Source organism: Amblyomma americanum, chromosome 3 (genome assembly GCF_052857255.1).
Source record: "Amblyomma americanum isolate KBUSLIRL-KWMA chromosome 3, ASM5285725v1, whole genome shotgun sequence".
Taxonomy (NCBI): Eukaryota; Metazoa; Arthropoda; class Arachnida; order Ixodida; family Ixodidae; genus Amblyomma; species Amblyomma americanum.
Window position 1 is genome coordinate 179,299,363 of NC_135499.1, and position 20,154 is coordinate 179,319,516.

At 43.4% G+C, this 20,154-nt stretch overlaps 1 protein-coding gene across 1 annotated transcript in view; it reads right to left on the bottom strand.

Moving 5' to 3' along the window:
- Positions 1-20,154, bottom strand: part of LOC144125539 (chitinase-3-like protein 1) — a 29,461-nt gene that overhangs the window by 2,538 nt on the left and 6,769 nt on the right. The window contains exons 5-10 of the mRNA XM_077659026.1: positions 8,649-8,711; positions 8,371-8,593; positions 7,281-7,543; positions 4,895-4,998; positions 3,308-3,431; positions 288-479 (exon numbers count right to left, since the gene is read on the bottom strand). Of these exons, the coding sequence (XP_077515152.1) occupies positions 288-479; positions 3,308-3,431; positions 4,895-4,998; positions 7,281-7,543; positions 8,371-8,593; positions 8,649-8,711 (969 nt within the window). The remainder of the gene's footprint in view (positions 1-287; positions 480-3,307; positions 3,432-4,894; positions 4,999-7,280; positions 7,544-8,370; positions 8,594-8,648; positions 8,712-20,154) is intronic.

Consider the following 20,154-nt stretch of genomic DNA (forward strand, 5'->3'; position numbering starts at 1 on the left):
CGTTCAAAGAGCTAACGATGACCAGTGGGCGCAGCTCCCGAGGCTACACAGAGGTTTCAGTCCGATAACAGGTGTTCAAGGATGGATCACATAGAGCAAGGTAGAGAGTTTTGTGTTAAATTTAGAAAAATATGTGTTTCGAAAAACACTGACAGTTTGCCAAATGTTATAGTTAATGCCTGTGTTTCCAAAGGGCGGGTCTGTGAGGATAATTAGGCAAATCATGTGCAACAAAAAGTTGGCGGCTTCGAATACTAGCAGACCGACCACCTGACCGCCGCGCTCACCTCGAAGTAGGCGTGTATGTCGTCGCTCCTGAGGAAGGCGCCCCTCTTCGGCCTGTTCAGGAGGTCGATGGGGGCGTGCAGCCCGGTGTTGTCCGCGCTGGCCAGCCTGTACACGCGCCCGTAGAAGGCCACGCCCAGCACCAACTTCCGCCTCGAAGCGCCGCGATCGAGCAGCGCCTGAAGACCTTGCTCCTGGACAGCGGGACACGAGGAAAAAATAAGTTTTCTAAGAGACTCTTGCTGCTGGTATAGTTGCCGCACAGTTACCATCGCTAAGAGAAAAGTCCACGAGGCTCGCGTTTGTCATGTATGGTCTTTTCCCGAAGAGCATTTCCGACTTCCTGTTGGAAGCATTTCTCAGTGGACATGCGTCGAATACGAAACAATGAATTAACGAAATTCCAGTAGCCGCCAGGCTAACAGCCAATACAACAGGGTATGCTCACACCGATTTAACTTGTGCAGTTAGATATTATTTCAGTTAAGTTCAGTTTATTTTTATTCATAAATAATTACAAAGGCTTTGTTTATACAGACGGTTACAAAAAGAGGTCGCAAAGTTTGACTGTGTACTGGAACCTCTATGCACAAACGCAAAAAAGAACGAATAGAAACAAGAAGCAGCATTGCATACGAATGCAAACTTGTTAGCGACATTTAAAGATACAACATTATGAAGTGAAAACAACCAATGAAACTAAAAACAAGTTTTGATCAAAGAGCAAGCCATATAGATATAATGTGGATTAAAACAGCTTCCTAACCAAGATCAAAGAATGAACGAGCGGAGTTTACGTTTAAATGACGATACAGATGACACTATTTTAATACTAATATTATAAAACAATGCTGGCGCTTTAGCATTGCTAAGTTTGAAATATTGTCCGAAAGCACAGTTTTTTGCAGGTGGACACCACCGCCACGTACCTGAAAGCGCGACTGAGGTGTCCCCTGGCTTAGGGAGCCAGTTATCCGCGTCTTCAACTTTGTCGCTGCTAATGCATATTTACCTAATGTACGCCGGCGGCCTATGCTCCAGTGCCGCGTTTCTGCAGCAATGCTGTCAACGCCAATGCTTACTGCTGTAGTGCCCTGTTTCTGGCGCAGCGTTGTCCACGCCAACGCATGCAGCGCACATCTCTCTGTCACTACCGCCACTTAGCTCAATGCGCGAGTTTGCTACTAGTATTAGTTGATGAAGAAGACGATGTGCAATGCATAGCGCGAGAGTGTGTTGCCATTGTGTGAGGTCAACAACAACAACAACAATAATACGAGGCATGTCTGACTGCGGCGATAGCCTACAGTGCTCTCCTGCAGTGGCCAATGAAGCTGATCTGTTCGCGCTGCCGCGGGTTCGAATTCCATTCGCGGATATTTACCTGATTTATTTCTTAATTTCACTTGGCACAAACCCAAAAACACCGCAAGCGTACAAAAACCACAGTAAGGAAAGGAATATCAAAAGCGGGATTGGGAGAGGTTACTTTTGAAGAGGGAGTCGAAAGTATTAAGTTGTGATGTTGCCAAAATTCCGCTCACGCACAGCAAGGTGCGAACACCGCAGTGATAATTCGAGTTCTTAAGTCTTCCTAAATCTGTGCTCTCAGTTTCTCAGGGACTGCTGTTAAGTGGCACGACATGCCGGTAGCACAAAGATGTCCTTAGCAATACCCAACAACAGGAAGGAGTTTATGAGCGCAATTTTTTATGTATTGAAAGATTTCGCTATAACAATCAATATATCTCAAATCTCCCGTCGGCAGGGCTACATTTTTTTGCCATTAACGTTTTTGCTCTCGTCAAAAGCGTTCCCTATAGGTTTTCTATGGCAGCCTTAAATGGTTGATCTGAGCTATGAAAAAGCTTTAGAAGAAAAATTTTGCTACACAACGGAAGAATGGACCATTAGCCTCAATATTTTCATAACAGTACCTTACAATTTTCCAATATTCAAAATTTTTGTTGGATATGTGCTAGCCTCTGACTAAACAGCAAATTCCGCTTGTTTGCTCGGTGTGGTAACAAAAGTGTGCGAATCGGGCGCATTTCAGGACAAATTACGGATGCAGTACTCGACCGCTACTCCACCAAGTGGCAGACTCTGCCGAATATACTAGAGTGCACACCTTGCGAGTGCAAAACTGTAAACATTAGCGTAATACCTCTAGCACAGTGCGCACTTAGATTTTGATAGATTTTTTGTCTTCAGTACAGCCTTACATGCCTTTATTTCGTGCCTTCGGTGAAATGTCGATTTTCTCGTGACAGATGAGGGTGTTAGTATGCTCAGATTTGGATAAGCACACCACAAATTACTTAAAAACCTTTATGCGCTTTGCTGGATCAAGTGAATAGTGTTTTCTAAACCGACACAGTAAATTTTTTGATGGGAAGTCGAATACTGGGTTCTGTTCGATCAAACATTATCCACTTGCGCGATGTTCTCATTTGAGAATATTTTATGAATGCTTAGCAACGGTCACAAAAAACTTTTTTTTTCTGAGCTACTAGCTCTAAAACTTTATCTTTAAAATATCTGTGCTCCAAGTCGTAAAGTTGGGCGCGTGGCGCAAGTTTCTTAGCTATATTCTCGCCAATTGTGTGGTTATAACATTTTCGATGCTGTGTTTACGAATACTAATTTGGTTAATCAAGGCGAAAACTCGGCCATGTGGGGGAGGTGCATAAACATTTAAAGAGAAATACACGAAAAGGTTGAGTACAAGAAAAAGAGAAGCATTAAGGCTGTTATATGTATTTTCCTTGCGTCATGCTGCCTGCACTTTCCTTCGTTCGACTAAACTGTAATCTAGGCGGAAGTTTCAGACGTCGTGATTTATTTTATGTTAATTACAAATGGCTGGATGTATCAAGTTAAACTACCTGTTTCACAAGCATTTGATATTTTATTTCACTAAGAAAAGCAAACTAAATTGAAAACTATAGAAAACGGCTTACTTGTTTTTTCTTAAACCCGTTCAGCTCTATATTAATCAACCTTACTCCTGTGAACTCACCACATTCAACTCTGTTACGTCGGGTCCATCGATTGCTCTGGGATGGAGTGGACTGTGAATATCAGTTTTACCGTTCCAGTTGCCTCTGAGGTCGTAACCAATGACGTTCATCCAGTCCAGGTACCTAAAAAGTTAGTATTAAACAAATGCATCAGAAAAAAGGTTTTCCTTGCCGGACTAAACCCCATTGTTGAAGAAAACGCCGTATGCATGAGTCACTCTTCTACCAAGCTATATGGAAGGAAAAGGAAACGGCTTATCAGGGCCGAATTTGACGGATGCTTTGATCTGAGAGCGTGATTACACGTTGCCACGGTGCTGGATACTTGTATACATATTGGCGTGGGCATGTGGGTGATTGAAGGTTTGCCAATGTGACTCAGCTCTATATCCTGTTTGGTCTTAATTTAGTGTTGCCTGGTTCTCGAACTGCAGTTCCACACGCACATGCGAAGACACGCAACCATTTACGTTTACTATTATTCAAAAATGCACTAAAACCACAGATAAAATAGGCTCGGAGAGTGCTTTTAAATATATATTAATGTAGTTATCATGCACTGCAATTACTTGAGAACGTGGAAGGTTTTTTGTTCACCTACAATATGCAATGAGTTTATTGGCCGTTTGTGGGGACCAATTGTTTTATTGTCTTCTTTGTGGTGTTGGTTGAATTTATGATTTGTAGAATAATTGGCTTGAACTCAGTAGTGTATATTGTGCTTATGTTCGCGCTGTGTATTGTACTTTTTCACGTATAACTTGTATAGGAGGTCCTCCCCAGTTCCACTTTGCGACCTCCTGCTGAATATTACTGTTACATGCATTTCAATCCAAGCAACAATAAGCAACCGATTGGTTGATGCTAAGAACGGCTAGTACTTTGAATAATACTTCGAAAAAAAGTATTACTAGGCGCTAAGAAAGAAAAAAAAATCGAGATCACTGCGGTAACCCGCTTTGGAGCAATGAGAAAGCATTGACGCGTCCTCGGCACTCGTCGCCTCTATTTGCTCCTCTTTGCCTCTATTTGCTCCTCTTTGCCTCTATTGCCCCTATTTGCCTGAGAATTTGTGCAATTCGTCTAATTCCCACCACGCTTCGTTCCAAACTTTCAAATTTGGCGCTGCGCGTTGGCTCCGCCCACTTTTTTGGTCACGTGGTACTACACTTCCGGCGTTTTAAATTTGGCGCCACTTTTGCTGTGGCCGCGGCCACTTTTTGCACATTTTTGCTCTAATTAATTAACTATTCATGCGATTGTCACCAAATTTTTTGCGCCGCATCCTCACATCATCATCCTTCGATTATAACCACTTTTTAGACGTTCTCTCTTTCAAGTTCCACACAGTGACTGCGGACACGTTTTGATGACCCGCAACCTCCGACATAGCCTAGTAAGCTTTCGCTTTAATAACTGGAGAAGGAACAGGAACACAAATTAACAATGCTGTAACTCCGGCAAAACTTCTCGGAAAATCTTTTTTCTCTAAGTTTTGCTCTATTGTTTAATTTGGTCATCCCGTGCCAGAAAGGTTTCGCACTGTCGATACTGTGCATACGTAGTAAGCTTAAGAAACTGCGTACCTGTCTATGGCGAGTATGTCATATCCGGCGTCCAATATGCTCTGGTTAATGGGCACGCCTGCCGTGAGGAGGAGTTTGTGCTCTCTGAAGGCAGCATACAACTCCTGTACGAAGAGGGAAGTTACCGTAAATGTAGTACCTTGTATTTTTTTGCTGTTATTTCCTGAGGGTGATCACGAATAAGATCGTACAATGGTGGCTGGTCAGCATCTTGGATTTAAAAGAATATTTTTATTCATCATTGCCTGATGTCTGGAAAAAGACTTGCAAGTATTTTTGTCCAGAAAAAGAATCTGGAAGCACAAAGAACTTATTGTTAACGAAAAGATGGACTCTTTGGCTATGAATAACTAAAATCTATTACGAGGAAATGTCTTAAAATTTTTAAAGGATATTTATAACTGGCACAAAGCGCACCCAATGGCTTTTTGATTTATTATTTTTTTCTGAAATTCAACAAATTTGGCGCACAGAAAGTTTTTCGTGACTTTGGCGGTCTTATCCGATGGTGGAAATAAGCTACAACCACAAACATATCTGTCTTTTACACAAGCTTGTCTACTAAGCAGTATAGAATTCCCCGGCAAATCTCTTAAGGATAGGAAAATAATAACTCGAAAACTCCTTGAAACCGCAGAACTACAAGAATTAAGGACGGCGGTTAAAAAAATATAGCCACTTATGATATTTTTATACTGTTTCCATGCATTGTATTCTACATGACTATTTATAAGCGTTAAAACATGTTGAATATTGCTGATGTTGTAAAGCGGTACCTCTAAAGAGACCCTTTTGTTTTCGCTAACATTGTTTCCGAATAGCCTATTATATCGTGAAAACACACGCATGAAATTTTTAGAGAACATTTATAATTAGCCCAGAGTGAACCAAGCTATGCTGTCAATTCTTAGTTTCAATTGTTTTTCTAAAATTTTGAAAATTAGCGGTCACGAGCTTAAGCATTAAAGCTCTTCATCTAATTGCAGACATCAAATATAATTTAGACTGGCTTAAACTCTGTTCTATTCAAAATTTGCTAAACGATATAATATTGACTGGTACCTGTATGTATTATTGATAAGAAGATATTGCTCAAATTTCAAGCAACCAGATAACATAGTATTATGGATGACGAATAATAAAAACTTCTAAGATATATTTCTTGCACTTTGTCGAGGTATTCTGAATTATATGAATATGAATTAAAAACATCTTGAGTGTTGCACTTTAGGCTCCAGTGGAATTTTTAAATCGCGATCCAAAGTTGTCGTGCTTCTGCGATTCCTGGGATTTTGTGAATTGATATTTTTCGATCCGTAAAAGATGCGGTGGTGAATTTTATATCGTTAGATTAGTTTGTGTTGAATACGCTGCGAAATATTTGAGGTTACACCTTATTTTCTTTTTTTAGACATGCATCGCCAAAATTAGCACAAATACATCCTATGCGCCTAATTTGCAATATGTTTTGAAGAAAAGCGACACAAATAAACCCAAATAACTCAGCTTAATTTACTGCATTCATAGATGTGGTGCATGAATTTTTATTTTAGCCATAAAATATCTCCAGTTATTCATAACCAAAACTGGCGAAAAGAGCACTGAACGTAAGCGCGAGTGTGCGTGATCAAGAATTTTTTGTGCTTATAAAAATTTGGTCTGGAAAAACGTAATTGCACATCCCTTCTCTTCCGTGATTGAGCGATGATATATAAAATATCAATTGAATCTAAAATGTTAAACAGCCGCCCGCTGCCTAATCTTATCTAAAATTACCCCGAAGAGAATAGAATGAACCGTGGTACAGAAACGAGATCTTTACTTTTGTATGGAGAGCTGCTACCACTATTTCAAGGTGTCTGCATATAGTGGAGATCCCCAAATAAATGAGTGATTAAGAAAAAATTAATTGTTTTGGTCAAGATAGAACAAGAAGTGCCTCAATGGATGAAAATTAAACGGATCGACAGTGAAATTTAAGAGGTCTCCTCTTTTATAGCGTAATGGAGCGCTTAACATCAGAAGCGGTTGCCTGATATCACTAATAATATGTTGCGCACTGTTTGAAGTGCATTGATAATGATACCATTTTACTTTCTAAAGCGAACCTTATTGAAGATTCTTAGTTTAATTCGTACGAATGCGAATCCAAATAAAAAACTTATTTTTAAAGTAATTTTATCGCGTTTTCCGGTTCAGTAAAATGTTTTGTTAAGAATAACCTTACATTAGACGTTATAAATTAAGAAAAATAACGAAAATTCATTGCCCGAAATCAACGGGTAACACAACATGTATTCGACATCCTTCTTTGTTGTACTGTTTATCAAAATGCATCCAAATATGATTAACGCATACTGCGAAAAACCGGAGGCTTCTTTCTGACCTTAAGAAGCCTGACGAAATTGATCTTGTCCCTTCTGTTTCCTCCTTGGTCACCATGTCCCGGAAAAAGCCAGAAAACATCTAGACCGTCTAAGCCGCCTCCCACGAGCAGTTTGACGGTGTCTTTTATGAACGCTCTTCGTCGTGTCCGCGTGGTAGCCATGGCGGATATTACTTTCGTCTCGTTGCTCCAGCCACCGATCGAAAGAAGTGTCTTCAATCGTGGATACTTTTTCTTCAGCTGGACAAACTCTGCCAACCTTACTGCAAGATGAAAAAGAAATGTGAAGGTTAAAGCGTCTTGTTTTCTAAAAAAAACTTCGTTACCGTCCGACTAATGTTCACCACAGGGCGCACCTAATGACGTCCAATCACTACTGTCTTGCGCCAGCAGAGGCCGCAGTTACACAAAAGTTTCCCGAGCTTATCAATCGTTGTGGCTTTCTGTCACCGTCGTCTACTTTTTCCTTTTCTTCGTGTTTACTCTTCGCGTTTAACAATACGCAATATGTACTTTGCCCAACTCGTGTCTCTTCTGTAGTCCATTCTGCTTTCTTTTTTTTTTTGCGAATTTGGCTGTAGTTGCGAATTTGGCTACAGTTGGGTAAAAGGAGAGCACTTTGCAGACAGCGAAGGCTTGGAACTACGAAGCTAGATGCAATACACGACACTGGCGAGGTGTTTTTCACTTTAACTATATTTTTTTTCCGTATCTAAATGCGCATGAGGGCTCTCTTGTACAAGCGCCGTCTACGCTGGATTTTGTTGTGCCTATCACGGTGCAGGCCGGGAAATTTTCTTTTTACTTCTTTCTCTAGCCCATTCTACTCGTTGTTGTTGTGCTTGGCTGCAGCTTGCAATGACAACAGCGACCTACTGACGGTATGCCGCTCACCGTCTTTATCGCGCTGATATCTATTTTTTTCATTAAAATAAAAATAGTATTCATATTGGTATGAAAAATTTCTTCCGCAGCTTCAGTTGCGGCATGTTTTAATTTCAATCTTCCGGAAGAAAATTATCAGCTTTCAAAACAGCATTGCTGTTGTATCTCCTCTGTTATTTGCTTCCTCGTGTGAATGGCAATTTACCGTTGGGATCCCGCTTGATAGTCCAGTTGGTGTCGTTCAACTCCATGTAAGCCAAGTTCACGTGACTGCACAGGTTCCCGGGTACATTTTCCATGTCATAGTTCATGGGTGTAGGACGGAAGGCTTGCCCTTTCTCGTAGTAGCACACCACGGGAAGAATGCTCCCATGGCTGAAGTCTTCAATGAAGACAGCCACTTGGAAGGCACAGAAAATTAGGAGACACTGAAATTAAAATCGCTGTGGATACAGTGGAAATCCTTTAACGAGAGAAGCTTACCATACAGCCGGCAGGATACCACCAGGAAGAAAATAAACAAAAACATTGGCATCTTGAAGAATTCTGGGCGAAAAGCAAAAAAGAAAATTACGTTTAGCCCAATGAAACATAACCAGAGGGCATTATTATAACTGCCCTATATTGCACAAAACAATGCACTACATGCCGATACAGCAAGAGCTCAAAATTCGCCAATCTTAGCGACGCGACTGCGATAGGTCGGGGGTCGCGAAGACGTGTTTTGTTCATATTTGACAAACGATAAGTAAGTCCTTCATCTCCGTGCATTCTGCTGACACTTTCATGCCGCTTTTCATATAAGCGTTGGAATTTATTTTAGCAGTTCCGCATTCGGGGCTCGTTGACGCTTTCTTGCAGGGCGTGATAAATAAACAGGTCCTCGCTGCTCGTCTCGAACAAAAGTGCTCAACCATCACACCTCGAGCAGAATTTGTAGCATTCATTTTAATGCCAAAGCAGTATATGCCTCATCGGCGTCGCCAAACCCACGTGACCTGGAAAAGAACAAAAATTGGCAGTGGCTTAGTTGAGTTGAGTTGAGTTGAGTTGAGTTGAGGTGTTGAATGCGACAGGTGGGGTTAGCCTTGCTTTATCTGCCGGCAATTGCTCCGCCGTAGCCTCCCTTCTATATTAACAATGTCCTAAAGCCTGTTGCATCTACCCCGCTATGCGCACAGTTTCTTATAATAGCACAAATTCTCTCCCGCAGTCACCATCTATGCACACAATCAATCCACACAGTCCATATAACAGTCCACTCCAGAAGCCACCATCTATGCACATATTCAGTCACAGTAGAACATAGGCCATTGTAGTGCCACAATCCATACACACATTCACTCACAGTATAACGTAGTCCACTCCGGAAGACACCATCTACGCACACGTTCAATCACAGTAGGCCATAGTCAGTTCCTGCTGTCACCATTTAGAAACAAGATCCGTGTCCCGCACAAATGTTAAAAGAAGGCGTGCAGTTTCCCTTCTGCATGTCTGGTTTCCACTCGGGTAGACAATGTCCTGCACTGTGCTGTGACGGGTTCCTGTCTCCTTGAAGGAAGCGAACATCACATGCCTTTCCGCGCTGTACTCTGGGCAGTACATAATATAATGTTCGATATCCCCGCACACACCACATAAAGAGCAGAGCGGAGACGATGCTATGCCGGTCTAATGCATCCATGCAGGAGTGCAAGCAGAAGCCGTGCGAATTCGATGTAGAAGGGTCGCCTGAGATCTTCTCAGTTCCTTGGTCACACATGGCTCGTGGGACGCACTCCACAGGGTACTGAAGTGATCGAGCACCGTTTTCCTGCAGAGACTTTTCCCATCTTGAGGTACTTTTTTGATGGAATCCTTGAGAGAGCTTTATGGGCGAGACTGTCTGCCACCTCATTACCGTTGACTCCTATGTGAGAGGGCACCCACTGGAAATGTAGAGTAAAGCCTCTGCTGTGCAGATTCTGCACCAAGCGCAGAGAGCTTAGAGACAAGGCGTCAGTAGGGAATCCGCGCCCTAACCTCTGAAGGGTAGATTTTGAATCAGTTAGGATGACATCAGGTTGAGCCGGACAAGACCCTAACTTCCGTAAAGCCGCCTCAATAGCAACACTTTCAGCCGTTGTGGAGGATACGGCAGCAGTACAGCGTACGGCCCACTTACAGTCCAAAGAAGGAATGTAAAAAGCCGCTGCGCTAGCTTGTTTGACCTTGTCCACAGAACCATCCGTGAAAATTTGAAGATGGCAGGCATACTCTGTTTCCAAGTATTCCAGTACAAGCGAACGCGTTGCTGCCAAAGGAGAGCTGCGCTTTGCGCTCACATGGGGCATTGTGACCTTAAAGTCGAGGGTCGGAAAACACCAGGGGGGTTTCAACCGTTTCCTTTGCCTTCGGACTTTAATGCCTAAAGAACTAAGAGTATTGAGTGCCAAGTAAGCCTTCGACTCATAACTCTTGCAGAGCCGCTGGAGAAGGGATCGCCCAGCTACCGTCTCTCCTAGGCGGTCAAGATGCATTAGTAGTCTCAGAAGCGATAAGGCTACAAGGTTTCGATAGGAACTCATGAAGTACCGCCTTATTCGCAGCTGCCTGGGGAACTCCAATGGCTCTTCTTAGGCCCTTTCTGTGGACAACATCGAGACATTCAAGTTGTGATGCCGAGGGGGAAATTAAAGGTAATTGATACATTATCCGGCTGACCACCAGCGCTTCATGAAGTTTGACCATTGAAGAAGGATGGTTTCCCCATTGCTCACGTGCAATTCTACGGATCACATTGAAACTAGAAGATATAGATGAAACAATCGCAGTGGCTTAGCTCGGCTATGCCAGGATATACGTAGCGAAAGTTAAGGCATAGCTTGGTTAGCCTTGGTTAATCTTGATTGCAAGTCCAGGTTAGTCTGGTTGTCTGGCTAGTTGTTGTCATGTGGCTCGTCACGCGGTTGGTCACGTGACCAGTCACGTGGTTGGTCACGTGGTGCGGTGCGAATATGGCGAAACTGCGAGTTCGTGGCCAATAGTGCTTTCGCACTAATAAAGGTTCTTCCCATGGTACAGCGAATTGAACCAAGGACTTTCAGGACTTTAAGATGGCGAGGCAAGCACGCAACCCATAGGCCACAAAATGTTTGGTTTGTTTTTGTTTAAACAAAACCTTGTTGCTTCTTGGCGGACAAAAATGAACCTGTGTATGAGTCGCCTTGCGACTGTATGCTAATGAGTAGATGTGTGTCTTTAGAAAGGAAAGGAAAAATAAAATTAAAACGAAATAATTAAATGGAAATAAAAAAACAATGCTTTCAGAATCGAAGTGCCTAAGAAGACTTAAGTGTTCTCCGTAATTTTTTGTTTTCATAATGCCGTGAACCAGTTTATTATTTAGCAGTGATATCTCGATCAATACTACCTTACTCAGCCAATGTTTTGCTTTGACGACTATTAGAAGAGTACTGCTCCGGAAATGTTTCGTCATTGTTACACACAACATTGGTGTAGGTTATGAGTGCACGCAAGGATATTATTATTCTCCCACGAAGTTTGATTAGCCTGCAGCAGATAGTGCAGAGGAGCACTGTACTGAAATGGGGACTGACAGCAGATATATACCTGGTTGAATTCCTGACTGCAGCAACTTTTCCACTTGCTAGCATTCATCGTCGCTTGCCGGGCGCCCACGTAGAATCTCTGCACATTTTCTAAGCATTTGTAAGCCTAGAAGCGGAAGACGGGGAATGAATCCGCCTATTTTGAGTGTGTGTGTGTGTGTGTGTGTGTGTGTGTGTGTGTGTGTGTGTGTGTGTGTGTGTGTGTGTGTGTGTGTGTGTGTGTGTGTGTGTGTGTGTGTGTGTGTGTGTGTGTGTGTGTGTGTGTGTGTGTGTGTGTGTGTGTGTGTGTGTGTGTGTGTGTGTGTGTGTGTGTGTGTGTGTGTGTGTGTGTGTGTGTGTGTGTGTGTGTGTGTGTGTGTGTGTGTGTGTGTGTGTGTGTGTGTGTGTGTGTTTGTGTGTGTGTGTGTGTGTGTGTGTGTGTGTGCGCGCGCGCGCGGGCGCACGCGCGGGATGCCTGCCGTTGTGCACGTGTTACGTGTATAATGGTTGCGTGTCACATCGGTGGTGCCACTCCCGCGGCAACTGCTTCAATGTGATTACACCTGTTTCACGGTAGCCTTTCAACGCGCAACAGGCGTCTACAAGAGTTGGTGAGAGCAGCGTCTGTCGCCAGACAGAATTTCATGATGCAGCCCAGCTCTGCACGAGCAAAAGCAGCGGTCACTGCGTCTTGCTTGAGTGTACCGCATTCCAGCTTGCGGTCGTGAGTATACTTCACGGAGCTCACGCAATAGTTTCTCGGTACATTTATATATTTCTTTCCATCACGAAGATCTGAGGCAAAATATCTTGCCTAACGCCCTTCGTCTTTCCCAGCACGCGAATGCTCTGATATACGGCTCTGCACTGTCATTGTGAGCGTAGCACGGCTGGCGCCGAACACTAAGCCTAATTAAGTATACACGAACGACTATTTATTTCTGTCCCGATCGCTCTAAATATGAATACATGATACGCCTGGGTAGTACAGTGATGCATCTGAGAACATTGCGGTGAAGTGGTTGACGGTATGCATATTTGGGCTAATTAAATTCGCCAAAGGTGATGAGGTCCTTACCTCAAGAGGGTCCCGATTTCATCGCTGAGCATAAGATCTTGGCGTATTGAAGGTAGCCAGCGACTGCTGCTCTCATGCGACGGGAGTTAGGCTTCTGTTGTGTGCTTCCTGCTGTGGCATCCTTTCTTTTTTCATTTCCCGTCTGAAGGAGTTGGAGATTCGTCGAATTTCGCCATCTAGCGGAAGGCGTAGGATACCCATATCACCACCGGAGCTTTTGCTGTTGGGGTATATGTAAAGCAGCGCCTGGATTGATATTCTTCACAGAATTACGACGTAAGAACCCTTCTCGAAAGTTCGAAGATAAAAATGTAAGAAAACAGAGTTGCCGCTCTGAAATAGGAAATGACAGCGTTATTCGTTTCTTTCCTCACATGTGCCGAAGTAATAAAAGTCATGCAATTTGTAGATGGTCACTGCAAGGCTGAATGGTTCACTTTAATAGTAAAGGCAGTTGCACTGATCTGCACTTGAAGAGACTAAAAATTTTCAAAAGGGTTTGTGACTTGAAGTGCGTTAAAATTATACTTTATACTGGAAGTGGGTAGAATGTGTTCTGCAGAAAAATCGGCAGCCTGTTTGCGATTATAATCTAGGTTCTGTACATGCACTTGTTCGGTTCCATGCACTTGATTGAAGAGAAGTACATAGCATCGCAACCATAGCATTATCCTTAGTCGCTGTGTTAGCTACACTTCGTGGTGAACTGGCAGTGCATAGGCTGCAGCCGCGGTTAATTGATATTAAGTCATGTCATAGAAGAACTTGATGAACTAGTTTGTGTCCACATTTAATCATTTCTGAAGCGCGACAGCGCACGTTCAGTTGGACATACACTGTTTCTAACTGAGGATTTCAGTTAGTTGGAAATTTTAAAAAAGTGTGAATTTTTACAGTGTGCATTTGACGGTTAATAGTAAACGGTGTAGGTGGTGGCCGTTCCATGCAATTAACATGCAATAAAAGGAGAAAATGCTGCGGGAAAACTTCCATGGGACCACTTAATTAAAATGGGCGAAGGACATCACTTGCAAAACTGATAATACGGCTCTGCCGCACACAGTTGAGACACGTTTTATTGATGGCATAAAAAAAAATGGCGATGGTTTAGCTCTGGTTAACATGGAGTGACGCGATAGCTACAGCTGGCTGAGGGAGAACTTGGTCACGTGACCAACCACGTGACGAACCACGTGATCAGCCACGGTGCCGCGCCGCCGGCAGCTGCTCTGCACCACGTGGCCAACAACGTGACAGCGTGGCGGCGCCGCCACGCTGAAGGCTCAAAGTGCGACCGTAATGTAGCTATCGCTACAAAAAATATGTATGATGTCTGGGTATCTACTGCTTGGTTTATTGCATCAACTGAGCTGGCTTTGTGACCACAGCGTTCGTATGTTGAGTTTGAGCAGGTTCTGTGTCGGCCTCGGCGGCCGCAGTAATTTATTGCAGGAAAATGGAAAACTATACCGCGCACTGAGATTTATATACACGTGAAAGAGCATCAGGGCCTGCACAATGTAACAATTAATTGTTATTTCGTTCAATTTAATTTACTTGGTCCGCTGTAATTTACAAATTTCCTTTCTATTATGTTTAGTTTTTTTTTATTTACTCTTTCCGATTCGCTCAAGGCAGCCCCGCCCCACTTGATCAGCGTGATTGGCTCATTCCAGTCATATCGAGAACGTGGAACGGTTTGAGCCAATCACAAAATGAGAGAAAAGAAAAACGGAACAGAATAGGAAGAGAATCAGCGTATTACCGCGTACGAATTGGTCGAAATTAACACGGAGCTTCCACTGTTGTGTACCTCAAAGCCCAGAGCGGTGTCACTTTACACTGGTATGTCATGTGATATGGTAACACAAGTAGAACACGTGATCGGGTAATATGCTATTGTGGTCAAGCTGAGTCGCTGATGGGACTCATTAACGCTATCGCGTCACACGCTTAAAGGCGCAGCTTAACCGTCCTCCAAATTTTTTGCTGCAACTAATCCAATAAAGATAACGGACTGGGTTTTTCGTCAGCCTTTATTTTCTATAGTAGTATCCAACGGACGCTAAGGGCAGCGACGTTTCAAGCGTTTGTTTCAAAACTATATTCAAACTACAACGACGAAAATTTAGCGCCGTTTTCAGTAAACATGATCTTTTAAGAATATACAGCACAGATCGCTCGAACAGGAACAAATACAGCAGCAGGGAATACGATTTCCTTAAGTTAGCGCATTCTTTTTCGAAACAAATAGCAGAGTGGTCCAAAACTGATATTTTTCACAACATGGTTGCCCCATCTAACGCTGCAGGGCTATAAGCTAATGCGTTCACACGCACGTAACATGCACTTGGCGCCGTAACTTAGCGGTCTGAAGCTATACAGCACCAATAAAGGCGGTCTGAGATTGAACCTTAACTATCATCATGCTTTTTTTACAAAAAAAAAATGCAGCCGTTAGTATCTTGTCATGCACCACGTGGTGGACAAATAGGCGAACTAGACCACTGCTCCGAATTCCTAGACCTTAAATTTGAAATTAGAGTAACACTTTTTAAATTAATTTCTCCGCAAGTTCAACTGACCAGTGGAGTGCCATAGCGCAGCGGAGCTATTCGCTCTCTTTAAACCAGCTTTTATCAGTGTTTCTGTGACATTATAGTTATACAAAACTCTGCTGCCCTCCCACAAGGCTCCCTCCCTACGGCCGCAGTATCTAGAGATAAAGAAAAAGGCGGACGATTTGGCGTGGTTAGACCTAATGCAGATTAGGTGGGCTAGCACTTCGGTTTCATTCGAGGTTTGGTTTTCTATCGATTAAGCAGGCTTCAGACTGAGATCGGCGAAATTGGACTTAAGCTCTGCCTTAAGGGTATGGCGCGATAGCTTTAATGGATTAACGCATATACACGATGTTTCACCTGAGACTTCACACAATTTCAAAAATTAGGAGAGCGCTTTCTTCGCCATAGCATTGTAGTACATCAGAATACAGCTCAGACGTGCTAAGTAGCATGATGGTTAACTAATATTGAGCAGTTAACTTTTTAGCTATTACTGATAGGCTGCTTAATTACTGAACGGTGTGTAGTTAAATGTAATTAATATCCACACCAGGTTTTAGAATTTCAAAAACGCTTTTACCTTCGACGCTGTGGCCCGACAAATTCTGGCTATTTCGACTAGTTACGTGAACTGGAGAGGTTGCTTTGCCTGCAAGCTTCTCGAAAGCACATGGGTTTTGGCGTTGTGTAGCCAAAATTTGTTGGGCCACAAAGTCGAGGGTCGATCGGGTCATAGGAGAGCAATTAAGAGAGCCTGTGCTTCGACCTAATGGGTCATAGGTTCTGGTCGCGGCAGTGTCGTCATTTCGTCGTGTCTTCTGGCCGGGGCGGGGGACGGGGCTGGGGTGAGCGGCGAGGTCTGTTCATGTCTGGCGGGCTGGGTCACAGCCGGGCGGTGCGGACCAGGTTCGCACCGCCGATGGCCAGGGCAGGCGCAGTACGCTGAAGTTGCGGCACCAGGATGCCGATGAATACCGCGCACCTCACATCAAATGGTGCCTGCCAGGTGTGCAATTAGAACACATGGCGCGAGAGGCTGCGGCGATGGCAGAGTAGGCTACGATATCGGAAAACGCCCCATTAGTTCGAATCCGGCTTTTGGCTATATTGCACTGGAGTTTTTTCAGTATGATACCATTCGGATGGAAAATTTTGGAAGCTTTCGGTCAAGTCCGGCTTCTTGTTAGGCATCAAATATGTAGTGGTTTCCGGACTGGGTTCTTCATTGTTTGTCGAGGATAGGAGCTAAAGAATTCCAGCCTTAAAATTCTTCCCACCGAGATACTAAGCCTTGGATGTGTTCCTTAAGCATAGGTTTATGTTCCTTCTTGTTCATTTACTACGAACAGCAAAAACACAGGCTCGTCCGGCGAGCGTCCATTTTTGCACGTCATACCCTTCAAGACGAAAAAACTCGCCTCGAAAGGCTTAAAAGACCCATTTCCCGAGCATTTCACCCTAAATAAGCCGAGCACCAGACCAGGGGAAAGCTTGTACCCATCGTATCACCGGTGGGTACCCGGCGGCACTGGGGATCGAACAACGTCCGAAAGGCTAAGCCTTAGGCGTCCCGCCTAAGGCGGAGCCGCGTCGGCAGCGCAACGTGCAAATGTAGTTTGCTTGACGGCAATGAAATACTGGCCAATCGCCCAGGGCTGTCTTTGCGCGAAGGGCGTCCCAGGCACTGTCAAGCCTACAGCACTTATGACCTCCTCTCTCCAGCGGCTGGTCTCAGAGCCGGCTTCTATGCAAACCATTTTCTAGCTTTGTAATGTGCACTGGCTTCCTCTCTCGCTGTCGATCGATCCGGTCCTGGATGACCAGTGAAATCTGGTGGACCGGGACAGGCTGACGGCAGCCGCTGCAGGAGTCCTGGTCTAGGGACTCCTCCCAGACGGTGAAAACTTATTAGACCCAGTAAATATTTTTAAACGTCATCATTGCCCCCACCACCAGTAAAAAGCATAGTAATTTTAGCAATAATAACAGTATAGTAGCGCTAATAAGCAGCAAGCATAGTAATACTTGCTGGGGAGCTAGTTGTTGCATATTTTCGCAAAGGACTTAAGGTCAAAGCAGAAAGCACACCGTAAGAGAGACGGGACTATACGCCTGTCCCGTTTCTCTTACTGTGTGCTGTTGAATGCGCTAAGTACTCTGACGAAAAGCAGCAAGCAGCATAGGACTATGCTGAACTTCATTTGATCTGCAAGTCTGTTTCCAGTCATACATATAGCAATTTTATTTTTATGCTCCGAGGAAATAAATACAGGACCATTCGTTGTCTGGTTTTATTTTTTTCCAAAATTTAGGGGGTAAAAATTTAGCTATAGATTTCGAGCTCAAATTTGGGTACAAGTCGAGTTATTTGGCACGAAGACCCATAATTCTGTTTTTTTTTTATTTCCGGGTCACTTTTTTTGCAGCAGCACACAATATGCGATTAGCACTCGTTTTGGAGAGGGACATAAAATACCGTCTCTCTTGGTCATTATTTTCAGAAACATTATAGATATATAAGATGCACTGCCAAATAAGATATTTGTTTTTTTTTTCTTATTTATTAATATCATTTTGTTGCGTACATTACCACCTTCTACGGAGCACTTCCGTGTCTATGCACAGTCTTTGTATACTGCGAAGACATCCATTCAACATCAAAGCTGCCATTTTACGCGCACACGAACCGTGAAGCAGTATGTCGTTAGCCTGGGCGACGCTTTGTACAGTATCGCCAATACGACATCTGTTCAGTGCAGGGTTTTGGCGTCTGGCTTAGTCCTAAAATGCACTTTTCTAACTCATCCTCAGATCAAGCCGCCTCATGTATAGCAAGCTTCAAGAGAGGTTGAACTGATCAGTCAACCAAAAAACGTCTCGCTGGAATAAGCACATGATATCCGGTATTTTCACGCGGTGTCTTCATTTATCGAAGCACCTTCAGGTGCCAGTTGGTGAAGGGTTTCATGAAAGAAAACTGCGTGTCTTGCGTGTGTCCTGTTTGCTACTTTCCTCCGTCCTGCCCTGCAGCGAAATTTTCTTTCTTGGGGTCTTCATATATGCACTGCCAAACTATACCCTCTAAACCCTTATAAAAATGGTCTATAGCCAGTCCATAGACTTCTTATAGAGTCTATTGCCTTCCTATGGATATTGCTTTATGTCTATTCATAGTCTATAGACTGTCTATAGACAAAATTCTACTAAAAGTGTGTGGCCATAAATCTATAGACTGTTTACAGACTGTCTATAGGATTTGTATTGCCTGTATACTGTTCTGTAGGGTTTGCCTATAGACTTTATAGACATAAGTCTATGGACAGTCTATAGACTCTCTACAGAAATTTTTGTAAGGGAAGAAGGCGCATTTTCGGGTATCAGTCGAGTATAGCCTGTTTTTTAAGGAATGTGTGCAAAACTAGGGTAAAAATCGGCAGTATCCCTTTAACTTGGCTAACCCTGGAATTCAGCGAAAAGCAAGCACGCTTGCTAAGCGTCTGAGGCTCGTCCATGGCAGCTCCGCTATAGGCTCGCGACAGCCGTTCTATATATACCCACATGACCACGCGACTATGAAGTGGTATCGCATGGTCTTAAGACACCCCGATCGGATGTCATCACGTGGCTTCACATTACCCCATCGGATGTTCTTAAAGTCAAAGGTCAACCCAAAGGTCACCCAATGTCAAAGGTCAAAGGTCAGAGATCAACTAAATGTTATGGGTCAAGGTCAGAGGTCAAGGATTCGGCACCATAACTGTACCACATATGCTCATACACGTCTAACATGGTTGGGCTGAAAGTAGTTCAAGGTCATTCTCCGGCCTACACGACGACTGCTTTACCTAGCGCAGTGAAGCTTTTCGCTTCAAAAACAGGCCTTACCTGAAAATCAAGGGACCCGAAAATACCACCTAACAAAACGCAATAATGAGCTGAGATGCTTGAATCATGGCGCAGGCCAGAGTTAGTTTTTTCTTTAGTTAGTTACGGCGGAATACAAATATTTTCGACAACTTGAAAAAAAAAATTAGTGGTAAACTCCTACATTTTTTTTCCGCTTCGAGTTTCTGCTTGCAACTCTTGTAAACCTGAACTTGCATGACGGAGTTCTTCAATTTCTCTTCTTTTTTTTCCCAGTGTTAATATTTTAACGTTGGATAATGAGGCAATGAAGATTTGTCTTTCTCTTTCGCTCTTGGAACTGAGTCAGCTTGCAAATTTAGATTCCTGCAGTTGTCTTGTGTATATGTTTACAGAATGTGTCGCTCAAATAATGAAGCCTGGTGCGTTTAATATTCATTAATTTTTCAATTTCTACTGACAGATTTCATTTTGCTAAACAACAAAGACTAGCCACTTTGGCTTTTGAGTTCTTGAGAGTGCTGTTCTCTTTTTATTGACCGGCCAGTGTTTCTATTTGTACTGCCTGTATAGCGCATCTTTGTTGCCCAGATGATTGTGTTCAACTATTGCTTCTCACGAGTGATCCGTCTGTCGCCTTCGAGTGTGTCATGTCCAGCTTTCGCGGGCAAAAATTTTGAAAATTAGGAAGTTGTAAGACACTCTTATGTAAATATTGAAGTTAATGATCCATAATTGTGATATGTAGGAAAATCTTTCTTTTAAACTGTTTCCATCGATCGCATCGAACAGTTTAGACTGCCACAAAAAACCAATGGGGAACGCCTTTGACGATAGCCAAAACGTGAATAGAAAAATACAAGACTATAGCCGGGTGACCTGCGCAAATA